The sequence below is a fragment of the Teleopsis dalmanni genome, chromosome 2 (genome assembly GCF_002237135.1).
Source record: "Teleopsis dalmanni isolate 2A chromosome 2, ASM223713v2, whole genome shotgun sequence".
Lineage (NCBI taxonomy): Eukaryota > Metazoa > Arthropoda > Insecta > Diptera > Diopsidae > Teleopsis > Teleopsis dalmanni.
In genome coordinates this window covers 242536777-242548730 of record NC_051847.1, presented here as the reverse complement: position 1 = coordinate 242548730, position 11954 = coordinate 242536777, and the positions used below count along the sequence as shown (strand labels likewise).

Sequence of the window (11954 nt, the reverse complement as noted above, 5' to 3'; positions counted from 1 at the left end):
ACTTACAAAATTTGATTATTTTAAATTTTCGTAGAGAATTTGAAATTTAAGTAATTTTGTATGCAACATTCGAGATAAACAAAATTTATGATAAAATTGTATTATACATGAAAACAACAAATAATGATGTTCTTACCTATAAATTCTCATATACATGTGTAGGTGTATATGAGGGAAAGTAAATTGAAATTTCCTAGGTATTTTTTGTACTGCACTTATGTTAGTATTTATTTATTGCACTTATTTATTTTTTTGTTGGTTAAAAATTTTTAAATTTATTTATTAAACATCTTATAAAATTTTCAGAACGGTAACACCTAATTTACCTAATACTTTATCCAATTTACCCTACTCGAAATTCTAGTAAATACCAACATTCGCTGCCATACAGACATAATTTACTATTTCCCTCAATTTACCATCAATTTACTCGAACACGAGCTACTCGTAGTAACTTTGAGTAACTTTGTGTATACACAAGTGCGTTCCACCAGCTAATTTTCGATTAAATAAGAGCATCTGAGAGAGCGTTACATCCCTGTCGAAATTTGAAAATGCTACACAGACTTTACTCGTACATTTTATTTCAAGTAAAATTTGTGTTGATGTGTGAATAACCTGTGTTAGTTTAAATTTAAATTCTCACCAGATTTTACCCAAAGCTATTCCATGAAAATCTGTGTAAAGAGCATAATTTCGCACTTTATTTGTGTTATGCTCTCAATTTGTACTTTACTTGTGTTTTACTTGAGATTTACTACCAGTAGCTCGGGGAACAAACCTATTATTTAATTTTATGCTTATATATTTTTATGAGTAAAAAAGTTCACTATTTATAGCGAATCGAAACCAATAGTTTTTTAAAACTTATTGAACACCTTAATGTTTTTTCTGCTTTTTTGCACATTTTTTTTTCATTAAATATTCGTAAATTCAAAAGTTACTGAAAATCTTTCGCTGCAATCGGTGTAAAACTTTGAAGTCAGCATAGGAAATCATTCAGCAGCTGTAGTAACATTCATACATACACACACATTTATATACTTGTGAAGGTCGGTTTAATAAACGTTCTCATATACTTAAATATCTCTTAATTGATTATTATTGTCAATCCACAATTTAATATTTCTAGAAAAAAATGCGAACATAAAAGTCAAGTACGGCTTTGGGTCAGTTGGTTAAGGTGCGCTGACTCTGAGCTACAAATTTGGAAGGAGCTGAGTTCGATTCCTGGTACTTGCACTCTCACAAAAATTATTTACGAATAATTAAATACAAGAATTATTTCCAAGGCCACTGATGATGGGTATTTGGCAATACTCGAAACAGCTGTATGGTCAGTCAAATATTCTATTCATTAAAATAATATAAAATGAATTTTAGTAGTTGTAGTTTCAATACTGTTCGAAAAATCTCTTTACTATTTATTTATTTGTGAGTTAACATTAAAATTAATTTTAATTATTAGATTTTAAGTTATCTAAGAATAAAGAACCGAGCTACTAACTCCTTCGTCCCGAATTAATATTTTTATGGTTTTGGCTATGTTATGATTGCAGTCATAACCACCAATTGTTATTGCTTTCAATATAAAATTGAGAATAAAAGCAAAATAGCAAAATGAATATAAACAAAAATATTCATATTGCTTTACTAACACATAGTTAATTTCAGTGGACAAAGGACACAGCAATTTAAAAAACTAAAGTTTTATTGCGGCCAAATTCAAAAATCAGTCTATTGTGAATGTCACTGAAAATATGTTTGAAAATTCAAGTTATGTATCCAAAGAATATCTTACAAGAACGGCAACTCCATTGTGAACTAAAATTTTTTTTTCGCACAACAACAATTTACCGTGGAGCTCTTGAAAGTGTTAATGAAAAGTGCACTAACACCAGCTGAAATCACTGAAATTTATCTCCTTTTCACCTTTTTCCGATATTTCAGGTAGTTTTTTAACATATAAAGTAGTAGTATATTTTGTAATCAAAAAATTTTTTAATTTTCAATGTTCAAGTTCCAGTTTGTGCAGCCTTCTTGTGGATAAACACGATTAGTCATCGCTTCTAATTTGACAGGCACGCGTTCTAAGCCTGGCACTTGCAGTCCAAACAAATTATATACGGACTATAAACTAATTAAATAAAATTCGATTATTTGCAAAGACCACTGATGAAGATTGTTGAAAATATTCGCTTTTAACATTGTGGCAACACTTATTGTTGTACATTTCTTATTATATCATTTTACTTTTGTTTTGTCTCTCTCTTGCGTTTTTAAACCTCGTGGAGTAAACACGTTTTTCTTTTTTCTAAAATCTGAATTGAAGTTATAAAATACTAATATTAAATGAATGCACGTCTTTTTTATTTCATAAATCTAAGTTACAATAATTAAATTTCAACAAAGATTACTTGGCAATGCTCAAAAGAGCGTTGTATGGTCAGCCAAACTTCAATAAAATTAAAATAAATTTTTATGTTTGTCCTTTATTTCTTTCGTTGTTATTCAAAACCCCTATAAAATTTTTATAATATTCTTCAAAGGGATCAACTAAAAATTTACGGAATATATCTTGTTTAAATGTTACATTAATTCTAGTAAATAATTAAGCCTATTTATTTCATAACAATAATAAATTATGTGAACAACTTGAACTTCTTTTAATTAAACTTAGCTAATATTTTTAAATACTTTAATATTTATTTATAAATATATTTTATAATCATAATGTAAAATTAAAATTGTTCAATATTCTTTGCATATCATATTGTACACAACACAACAAAAACAAGCACATGTATGTATGTCAAATAAAAACATTCAACATATTTTAAGAGGAAGTTATGAAGCAAAAACAATAACATGTACATAACATAACATATGCCTATGATCATAAAATAGAATTCATTCTTTAATTTAAATTTAATTCCGAAAAATGATACTTAGTTGCTAGGAAATAAATTAAATTAGAATTAAGAAGAATTAATGCGCTTTCTTTCGGTATTTAGCTTTAATCTATTATTGGGCCTATTTACACTATCATGAGCGTGAGATGAACTTGACGACAACATGAACTGTCAGTTCAGTTTACACTATCATGAACTGTCATGAAGAGCGAAATTTGTTTTGTTTTGTGTAAACGTACAAAATGTTTGTGTGTAGTAGTGCATAGCACGGAAATTCAAAGTATTAAAAGGTAAACATAAACATAACATTTCATAGGTTGCGTGTCAAGCTGAAAAAAAAGAGCAAATTTCCTTGCTTGAAATTCATGAACTCACCACATCACGCTCTCTTCCCTCTCTCATCCATCGGTAACTGGTTTTCAAGTGCACGTTCATTGAGTAAAAATATTATAGTATGCTTTAGCTTTGCCAAATGTATTATAATAAAATTATATAGAAATCAATTTAAGATGAATAAAAAAAACTAAAATCAAACCTTCGGTTTATATGGCAGTATGAATAATTACCGCTATTTCGCAAATATATGCGCTTCACAGATACTGAATAAGTATAAACGGAACATCAGCACGAGGGGACGAGGAGTACAAGTGTTTCGGCTATTAGCTTTTGCAAACGGATAATTGCCGAAAAATAAAAACTTCTTTAAATAACTGCATAATCATTTATGGTTACTAGATCGACCTATATCGTCAATTAAATAGAAGTGACAATTTTTATGTTGCGCACAATTTTACCTTAGACCACCTTCGAGGTAAAATTCTAGTATTCGCAATTTTGTTTTTAAAAAAAATATGTGCTGATTAAGCATTGTGGCCAAAATCCTCGAGTTGGGATACGAACTGCTACCCCATCCAGCATATTCTCCAGATTTATCCCCGTGCGACTATTTTCTGTTTCCAAACCTAAAGAAATGGTGAAAGTCACTTTTTTCCATTATCGTAAAAATTCACTAGGTTGTCTGCTTCGAACGGCTATCAAACACCAACTGAACGACGTAGCTTGCTCAAAATTAAAAAGTTGCCCTCTGGTAGATTACAGCTGATGGCAACACTGTTGCATTTGAAGTAACTGCGCGGGAAATTCAAAAAGTCACTGACTTATCAAAGCACCCACGTATATACATAAATATACATATATGCATATAAATATATATATATAGGTATACCAATATATTATTTAATAAACAACATTTTGAAATTTGATTTAAATTTGATTTAAAACTGCGTTTTCCAATTTTTTAAAAAAATTTTAATTTAATATGCTTATATGTACATCTTCAATTCCATTGTTGTCGTTTTTTTTTAATTTTATAATTTGTGTCTTAAGTAGTACCGTGAAGAGGCCTTTAACTGTTTGCAGGTATATTTTCCACGTCCACCGAAATATTGTTGCATTTTTTGGATGAATGACATATTACCTATCTATTATCTATTACTTCAAATATTTAGCAATATCAGGTAAATTAACTTGCAAAATAAAAATAACTTTTTTCAATGAAACTTTAGAAATCCAACTGAAATATCAATTTCTTTTTTTTAATTAAATTGTTACTTCATAAAATGAACAATATTATTAACCAAACGAAAGAGGTATTTTTCTTATTTTCTATAATTTAATTGAAAATAAATCATGTTTATACAATATTATCATGTTATGTATTCCTAAGTAGGTTAGAGAGTATAATGAAATTGAAAATTGTTTTAAATTCCTTTTAATTCGGCTGTTTTCACAGCTGAGTAACCCATCTTTCACCTCTAGACGCTCCGTACATTCCATGTTATCAATAATTTTGGCTATTCTTTCTATGCTCTCGCTTACATTATATCGTTATAGTCAAGTGTACAAGAACAAAGTTATATGATATCTGTTACTTCGCATATCAAACCTATTGTTCAATTTCGATTTAAAGTCGTTTACCGATTTAATCGGCTTAAACAATACCCGATTGATATAGTGCATTGTCTGATTGAACCAGAGCAATCTATTTAATAGCAAAACTAACTTTCAAATAATCTGTGAATTGTAAATAAATAAACTTTTTATTTAAATAATAGTCTTACAATTAATCATTTTTGCCTTACATATATACAATATAATAAAAGATAAACAAATTAATGCAAATAATGATACAATGTTAAAATAGAATTATACAGTACAGAGTTTCCATACATATTTAATATATAAATTCGTGTTAATTCTGGAACAACAGTATATAAATATATCGGTTCTCCATTTCTCAACATGGAGACAACATGGATGTATAAAGTAAATATCTTTATTGGAAAGTTTAAAAATTGAATTAAAATGTTAGGTTGAAAGACAAACCTCATAACTTCTATTCGTTTGAGGGAACTTATTTGCAGCCCATTGGAAACAATTGCTGATATTCCAACAGCAAAGCATGTTTAGCAATTCTAATTGTATTTTGACTAATACCAGTAACATCGCTAACATCCTTCAGTTTGAACTTATGACTTTTAGTCTAAAATAGTACAATTAGTTATTATATATAAGACTGTTAATTTCAAAGTACAATTCTATTATTACCTGACAGGCCAAGATAATGGAAGCGGCGGCAATTGAAGTTGGGGATTTATTGATTGCAATTTCGTTGCTATTTGCTTGTGTTAATATACGTATTGCAGCATTTGTAACCGATTCGGGCAAACCTTTTTTAATGTAAAAAAAATTTTAAATGATTTACAACTTACCTTTATATGCGATTTGAAAATATACCTAGCTTCGAACAAAATCTTGACATGCAATCATCACTGATTGTTGCATCAACTATCAAATCCATGCGTCTTACAATAAATTTGGACCACAGCTCTATAGTGTTCGGATTCGCATTAGTAACAGCACAAATTTCCTTATAAGTACGCGGTGCTCCTTCTTGACGACAAGCAATTAGTACACAGGCAGCTGCTTTAGCGGAAACTGAATTGTTCATACAATTGGGTTTATGAATCTGAAATTGATACACAGATATTATGTGCCGTCAATATTAACACTGATCACATACAATGTATTTTTCTTTTAGTTCATTAAAAATGTTCGCACTCTTAAAAAATTATATTCTTTTATGAGAATAAAACAATTCTTCAAAGCTCAACCGATAAGGTGAGAGACGATATATATCATATGATCACTAAAAAAACAAATCATTATTCATACAAAAAGTTCCAAAAGTTTATGGTTATAAATTAATAAAAATAACATATGTTTGTCGGGGATTTTTACGTAACTCCCTGTCATATGTAGTGTTGGTTATTCCCTAATTATTTACTTACCTTTTGATATAAAAGTTTAGCCCGATCGACAATTGATGGTGCTAAATTAATATGATCTCCCATTACAAAAATTTCGTTAAGCCCTCTAATTAGCCCCCGTTCTGAACTATTTTTTAATTGTTTAGTTTCGCCGTTATTGGGTAATATTTGGTTTGACGAAGAGCTGCTACAAATTACATTAGACGTCGTCAGGTCTAGTGCATTTAATTGCCGATTTTCATTATAAATAATGTTATTCCTTCTATGATTTTCTCCTCCTTCAATAGATGTACGCCACTCGCAGCCAACAACCAATCCGCAACCTGCACATATGCTGAAGTCTGAATAAACAGTTTCATCAATTGAAGCGTTTTTATGATAAATGCAATTATTTCGGTTGCTAATATTCAGTAAATAAATAATAAATTTATAAAATATAAGTTTCAATAATTTTGGGTTTAAATAAAAATCACAAACAACAGCACTTACTCTGAACAGTCTTCCATTATGTGTGTCCGTGTACACCACCTTACTCATCGACGTCTGGTAGCGAAAAGAACGCCAGCTAGCATTTGCAGAGGAATTATGGAACAGAACATTGTTGCTATGTTGACATGGAACGAGTTGACATTGGTACTTTATTTTTATTTTGTTTGATAATGCTTATTAAATATATAAAAGAAGTAATAAATAGTAGTATATATTACATGATTAAATAATTTTTATATGATAATAGTATTGTTTCTACTTTATGCCGAAGAGAAAATATAATTCTTGTTCCATTCATAGCACATTAAAAAATTGCAAAAACAGTTTAAAAGCTTTAATCTTTAAATACTAAAGGTAAAAATTATAATTAAAAAACTTGACTCTTATAAATATCTTTACCAGATATGGCGAACACATATTTCTCTAAAATACAAAATTGAAAGCACATTCTCATCATATAGATTAACCAAAGTTCTCTTTTATAAAGATATCAAACTACCCAGTCATGATCAACAGCAAAAAATTAACAAATTAATTTAATAACAAAGAATTAACATTCTTTTGAAATAATTACTAATTTGTTCATTTAAGCGATTTTCATCATCATATAGGGTATTTATAAGACCAAACTTAACTAAAACTCTTTATTCATAACGATTTTCAGTATGTATTGGTAATGCTGAATTTTTATACGAAACAAAATAAAAATAGAAACAAATCTGAATCAGCTGTTTGATTTCATAAATATTAACTATTAATATTTTTATGCCCCGTTTATTATGCAAATAATTTTATATAATGATAATAATATGATATGATATGAACATAATTAATTCCAATAAGTTCATTCTTAATGATCATTTCCATGGTCTTGCAAGTTGTTTTGTGTGTGATCATTTAAAGAAGATTAATAATTATTTATTGTTACCGTCTATTTAGTATAAGAATTCCTTATAGTTTTAACATTGTAAATTACTTATTATCTATATAACTCATGAACTTATGAATTGCAAAATTTGTGTAAATAATGTTTACAGTTAGTTATTTAACGTTGTAAGAGAGAATTCTAAGCAAAACCTGATCATATGTACATATATATATTCACGACTAACCCAGTGATATTAGTAGTCTATTTAGATACAAAATCTACCAACATGGAATTATTATTTACACAATTTTAACCGAAATTATATTTTTTTCGATTTATTTTAATTCATATCATCGTATGTTCAACGATTGATATCTAAGTATACTCTGTGCTGTCCTCGAAAAAGGTGGCCCAATGATTCGTGCCAACTATAGGGAAATCAGTTTAAAACTTAATGTTAATAGACCAGAAACATTCTTCATGTGAAACTGAATATGGAAGCGATAGAAAGGGTTTGGATAGTAACTGTAGCTTCATCAAAATAGGATGAAGTCTATTACGCGAACTTTTTAATACAATGCGTAGCTTCAAACAATGTGATCCTTTATTGTGTTCTTTCTTCAAATTAAGTAAATTAAATTAGATTAAAAAGATTTCAACTGAAATTTCGGTTTAGAATTTACGTTATGACCAAAAACCAGTAAGGTTTTACATATACAATTAATTCATTACTGTGATATTATCACAGTTAATATAATACAACTATTTCAATATATCAGTTATATTGAAAAAACTAAGAAATGAACTCCACAGATATGAAATAAATACAATATATCATTTCAATTCTTAAATATTGTAAAAGCAGATTCGTTATTAAGACATTTAGTCCATTTTAAATCAGACAAGGAATAATGTTATCCACTGAATACTGGTTTTGCTTAATCATGTCATGAAAATCGATGACGACGAAGCGGAAAATGGGTTTGAAGTCATAATCTCTGGTGGGATTATGATCTGACTAGATCAAGTTGAGGAACTACTAACCGAAATTAATATACACGACTGGAGAATGTGCAAAAGCAACAAATACATCAGGCAGAAATTGGACAATAGATTTGTAAGGTAAAGTTAGTAGCAAATCGAGCAGTTCAACCATCCTCTTAATAAGCTTTGGTATGTAACGTGATTCATATTTCTTGGGTGCACCCATTTTACAACTGATTGCAGTAGATTCTCTTGTTTTGAGAAATCTTTTTATTTCGCCGACTTAGTTTACTTCTTGAGATATTGAGGTTTGAAATTGCTGTTGGTGATTTCTTTGCACAAATTTTCCGATATTTCAAAAATTAAACTAGAAAAACTTGTCAAAATAGCTGATTGTACTAACATCCATTGTCAAATGGATATACCCGTGGAATCGCAATCGTGCGTACTACGTTATTTGATATAATAGCCTGTATTTCTTCTTTAACTTTGTCATTGTCGGTGTCTATGATACATTATAATTTTTGTAAAATCTGTAATGTGCATTAGATTTAAGATCGGTATATTTGGTATACTGCAAAACTTAATCTTCAAAGTCATACGGTAAGTTTTTATAGAATAGATATCAACTCGATATCTAGACTATTAAGTGCTCGTACATAAATAATTTGTTGATTTATAACTATAGTAAATCTGTCCGGTTTATTATTAACAATCGAATTAATTGAATTTATTATTGCCACGTGGTTGACTATACTGCAAATTCAGAAAATATCACAGCTATAAGTTGACTTCAGTAGAATTAATTGTTAATTTCAAAAGAAGTTACTGATCTGAGAAATTAACATTGGATGTTAATATTCCAAAAGTCATGGTTTTCTGGGTATTTTAGTATAATGGGAAGAAAGTATTATACTAAAATATAACATAATTTCAGATTGAATAGTTTTTAAGCTTAGAATTGAATAGAAGAATGGCTTAAATAAATATCATTATAAATATATGTGAAATTTTTAAAAAGTATTTAGCCAAACCTAGATATTTTTTGTTTAAATATTTATTTTTACATTAATAAAAAATAAAAATATATTGAAATAATTCAAAACTAAAGAAATGTAATCTTCAAGTACAGAAAGGAGATGAAGAGAAAGAGAAAACATGGCACTGCACGTAGTCAGTATAGTGGACTACATACACGAGATTAACGATAATAGAATGTAAAATAAAAACTATTTAAATCTATTTAAAATAAATAAAATAATTATACATATTAAAAATAGTACAATTTTTTAATATACTTCAAATTCAGATTGTCATTGCAATTACAAAATAATTTTTCTTGAAAGTAATTAGTTATTATGTTTATAAAATAAAGTATATGTTATCATAAAAGAAAACGTGGGACTGCGATATAATTCTTCTCATAATATATATTATATTCTACCGAGGAATTCGAAATCCGAGGGAAACAAGCGCTGATACTCAGACAGTAGAATTTTTTTAGTGTTCTTAATAGTGCTCGAACTAACACCTGTGACATCGCTAATATCCTTTATTTCCACCTCATGCTTGACAATCTAAAATTTTACAATAGGTTACTTAATACAAAAATATTGCTTTTAAAAGTATTTTATTTAGCATTGGAGTAATATTTCATACCTCACAAGCGAAATATATGGAAGCGGCGGCAATTGATATTGGAGATTTGTTGATCGCAACTTGCTTTTCTTTTGCTTGTCTTGAAATATCGATGGCTTTCTTTTTAACGATATTGGGTAAACCTTTTTGGATGAGAAAAATAATATAATTTATTTTATAGGTAGACCATTTCTTCATGTGATCAAAAATATACCAATGTTTCCGCAAAAGCGCGAGATGACGTCGTCACTAACAATACAATCAACGTTGCAGTCTAAGAGTCTTGTAACTTTCTTATAGCTGCGCCCAATATCTTTAACACTCAAATCATTGGTAGCAGAAATCTCTTTGAAAGTACGGGGTACGCCTTCTTGACGGCATGCAATGAGTAAACATGCTCCGCATTTAGCCAAAACTGTTCGAGATATTCCTCTGTTGCTATGAATCTAAAATGGATACTCAGATATTAAAAGCCGTCAATATAAACACCGATTAAAATTGTATGGATTAATATTTTTACTATTATTCCGTGTTAATGTTAAATGTAACTTTAAGTTATTAGTTCGGAGCTAATTGTTTACACACCTTTCGATACAAAAATTTTGCTCGATCAATAATTGATTGCGTTAAACTTATCCGAGCTCCCATAGAATAAATTTCGTCATACGCTTTAATTAGCGCTTGTTCTGAACTGGTTATTAACCGTTTAGTTCCACTTCGTGAAAGTTGGTTTGACGACGATTGTTGGCTTGAAGGAACCACAGTAAAAGTTTCCAGATTTGCTTCAGTCAGTAAAGGGTTTTCAGGCCCACCAACGCGATTCCTGTTTTGGGTTTCCTCATGTTCAATGGATGTACGCCACTCGCAGCCAGTATCAATTGTACGGTCGACCACAAGCCCACACTCAGAACAGATCATGTCAGCAGTTCGATCATCGTTGATAAGTGGTGCATCATTGTGATATTTACAACATACGCCGCTGCAGATGATATTCAAAAATAAATAAAAATTTTATAAATTGCAAAAATTTTAAATTTAAATGAAAGCCACGGTCAATAAAACTTACTCTGTAGTATATTCCATCCTTTATTTTCTAATTAAACCGCACTCATTCACAACTAGAACAGAAAGGACGCCAAAAAGAATTTGTAGAGTAATATTGGAACGACATAGAACGTGGTTGCTATATGGAATGAGTGGTACTGCTATTTGACATTAAAACAGTGATACTTTATGTTTTTTTTTTGCTTGGCATTGCTTACTTAATACTTGGAAGAAGTAATAAAGAGTGGCATATATTACGCATTTCAATAACTTCATTATGGCATATATGAGTTCAAAAAAATTCCAATTAAAGATCATAATAATTATTTTAAATGTTAAAGTTAACTACCTCCATCGCTCTATACCTTCACCATACCCCATATATTTTGTTAGTTTGATAATTAAATTCAGTTTTTCAGTAGCCAGAGTTAATAATTTCAGTGGGTCAATTACAGAAATATGAAGAATACACATTTTAAAATTATTATGCGATTATGTTTTGCGCAAGATGTCATAATTTGAAAATTTTTTTACTCCCCACATCGTGGTGAAAGTTAAAAATTGTATATTGAAAAAATAAAAAAAAAATATTGCTATGTAATTATTATATGGAAAATTGATCATTTGATGGGCCGTTATGATACCTCTACAATAGATACAAACATAGACAAATATTTATAAAGTATATCT

General features: G+C 29.2%; 2 protein-coding genes across 2 annotated transcripts; both read right to left on the bottom strand.

The window, feature by feature from the left end:
* Positions 1–5133: 5133 nt before the first annotated feature.
* LOC119682511 (transcription initiation factor IIB-like) lies at positions 5134–6846 on the bottom strand. The gene is made up of 5 exons (XM_038095970.1): positions 6731–6846; positions 6263–6641; positions 5709–5940; positions 5520–5641; positions 5134–5454 (listed from the first exon to the last, which is right to left on the bottom strand). The coding sequence occupies exons 1-5, from the start codon at positions 6745–6747 to the stop codon at positions 5326–5328; spliced, it is 879 nt and encodes a 292-aa protein (XP_037951898.1). The 5' UTR covers positions 6748–6846; the 3' UTR covers positions 5134–5325.
* Positions 6847–9897: 3051 nt separating this feature from the next.
* On the bottom strand, positions 9898–11682 carry LOC119681820 (transcription initiation factor IIB-like). Its single transcript, XM_038095109.1, has 6 exons — positions 11614–11682; positions 11287–11534; positions 10806–11199; positions 10435–10666; positions 10242–10363; positions 9898–10159 (listed from the first exon to the last, which is right to left on the bottom strand). The coding sequence occupies exons 2-6, from the start codon at positions 11301–11303 to the stop codon at positions 10016–10018; spliced, it is 909 nt and encodes a 302-aa protein (XP_037951037.1). The 5' UTR covers positions 11304–11534; positions 11614–11682; the 3' UTR covers positions 9898–10015.
* Between the last annotated feature and the right edge of the window lie 272 nt (positions 11683–11954).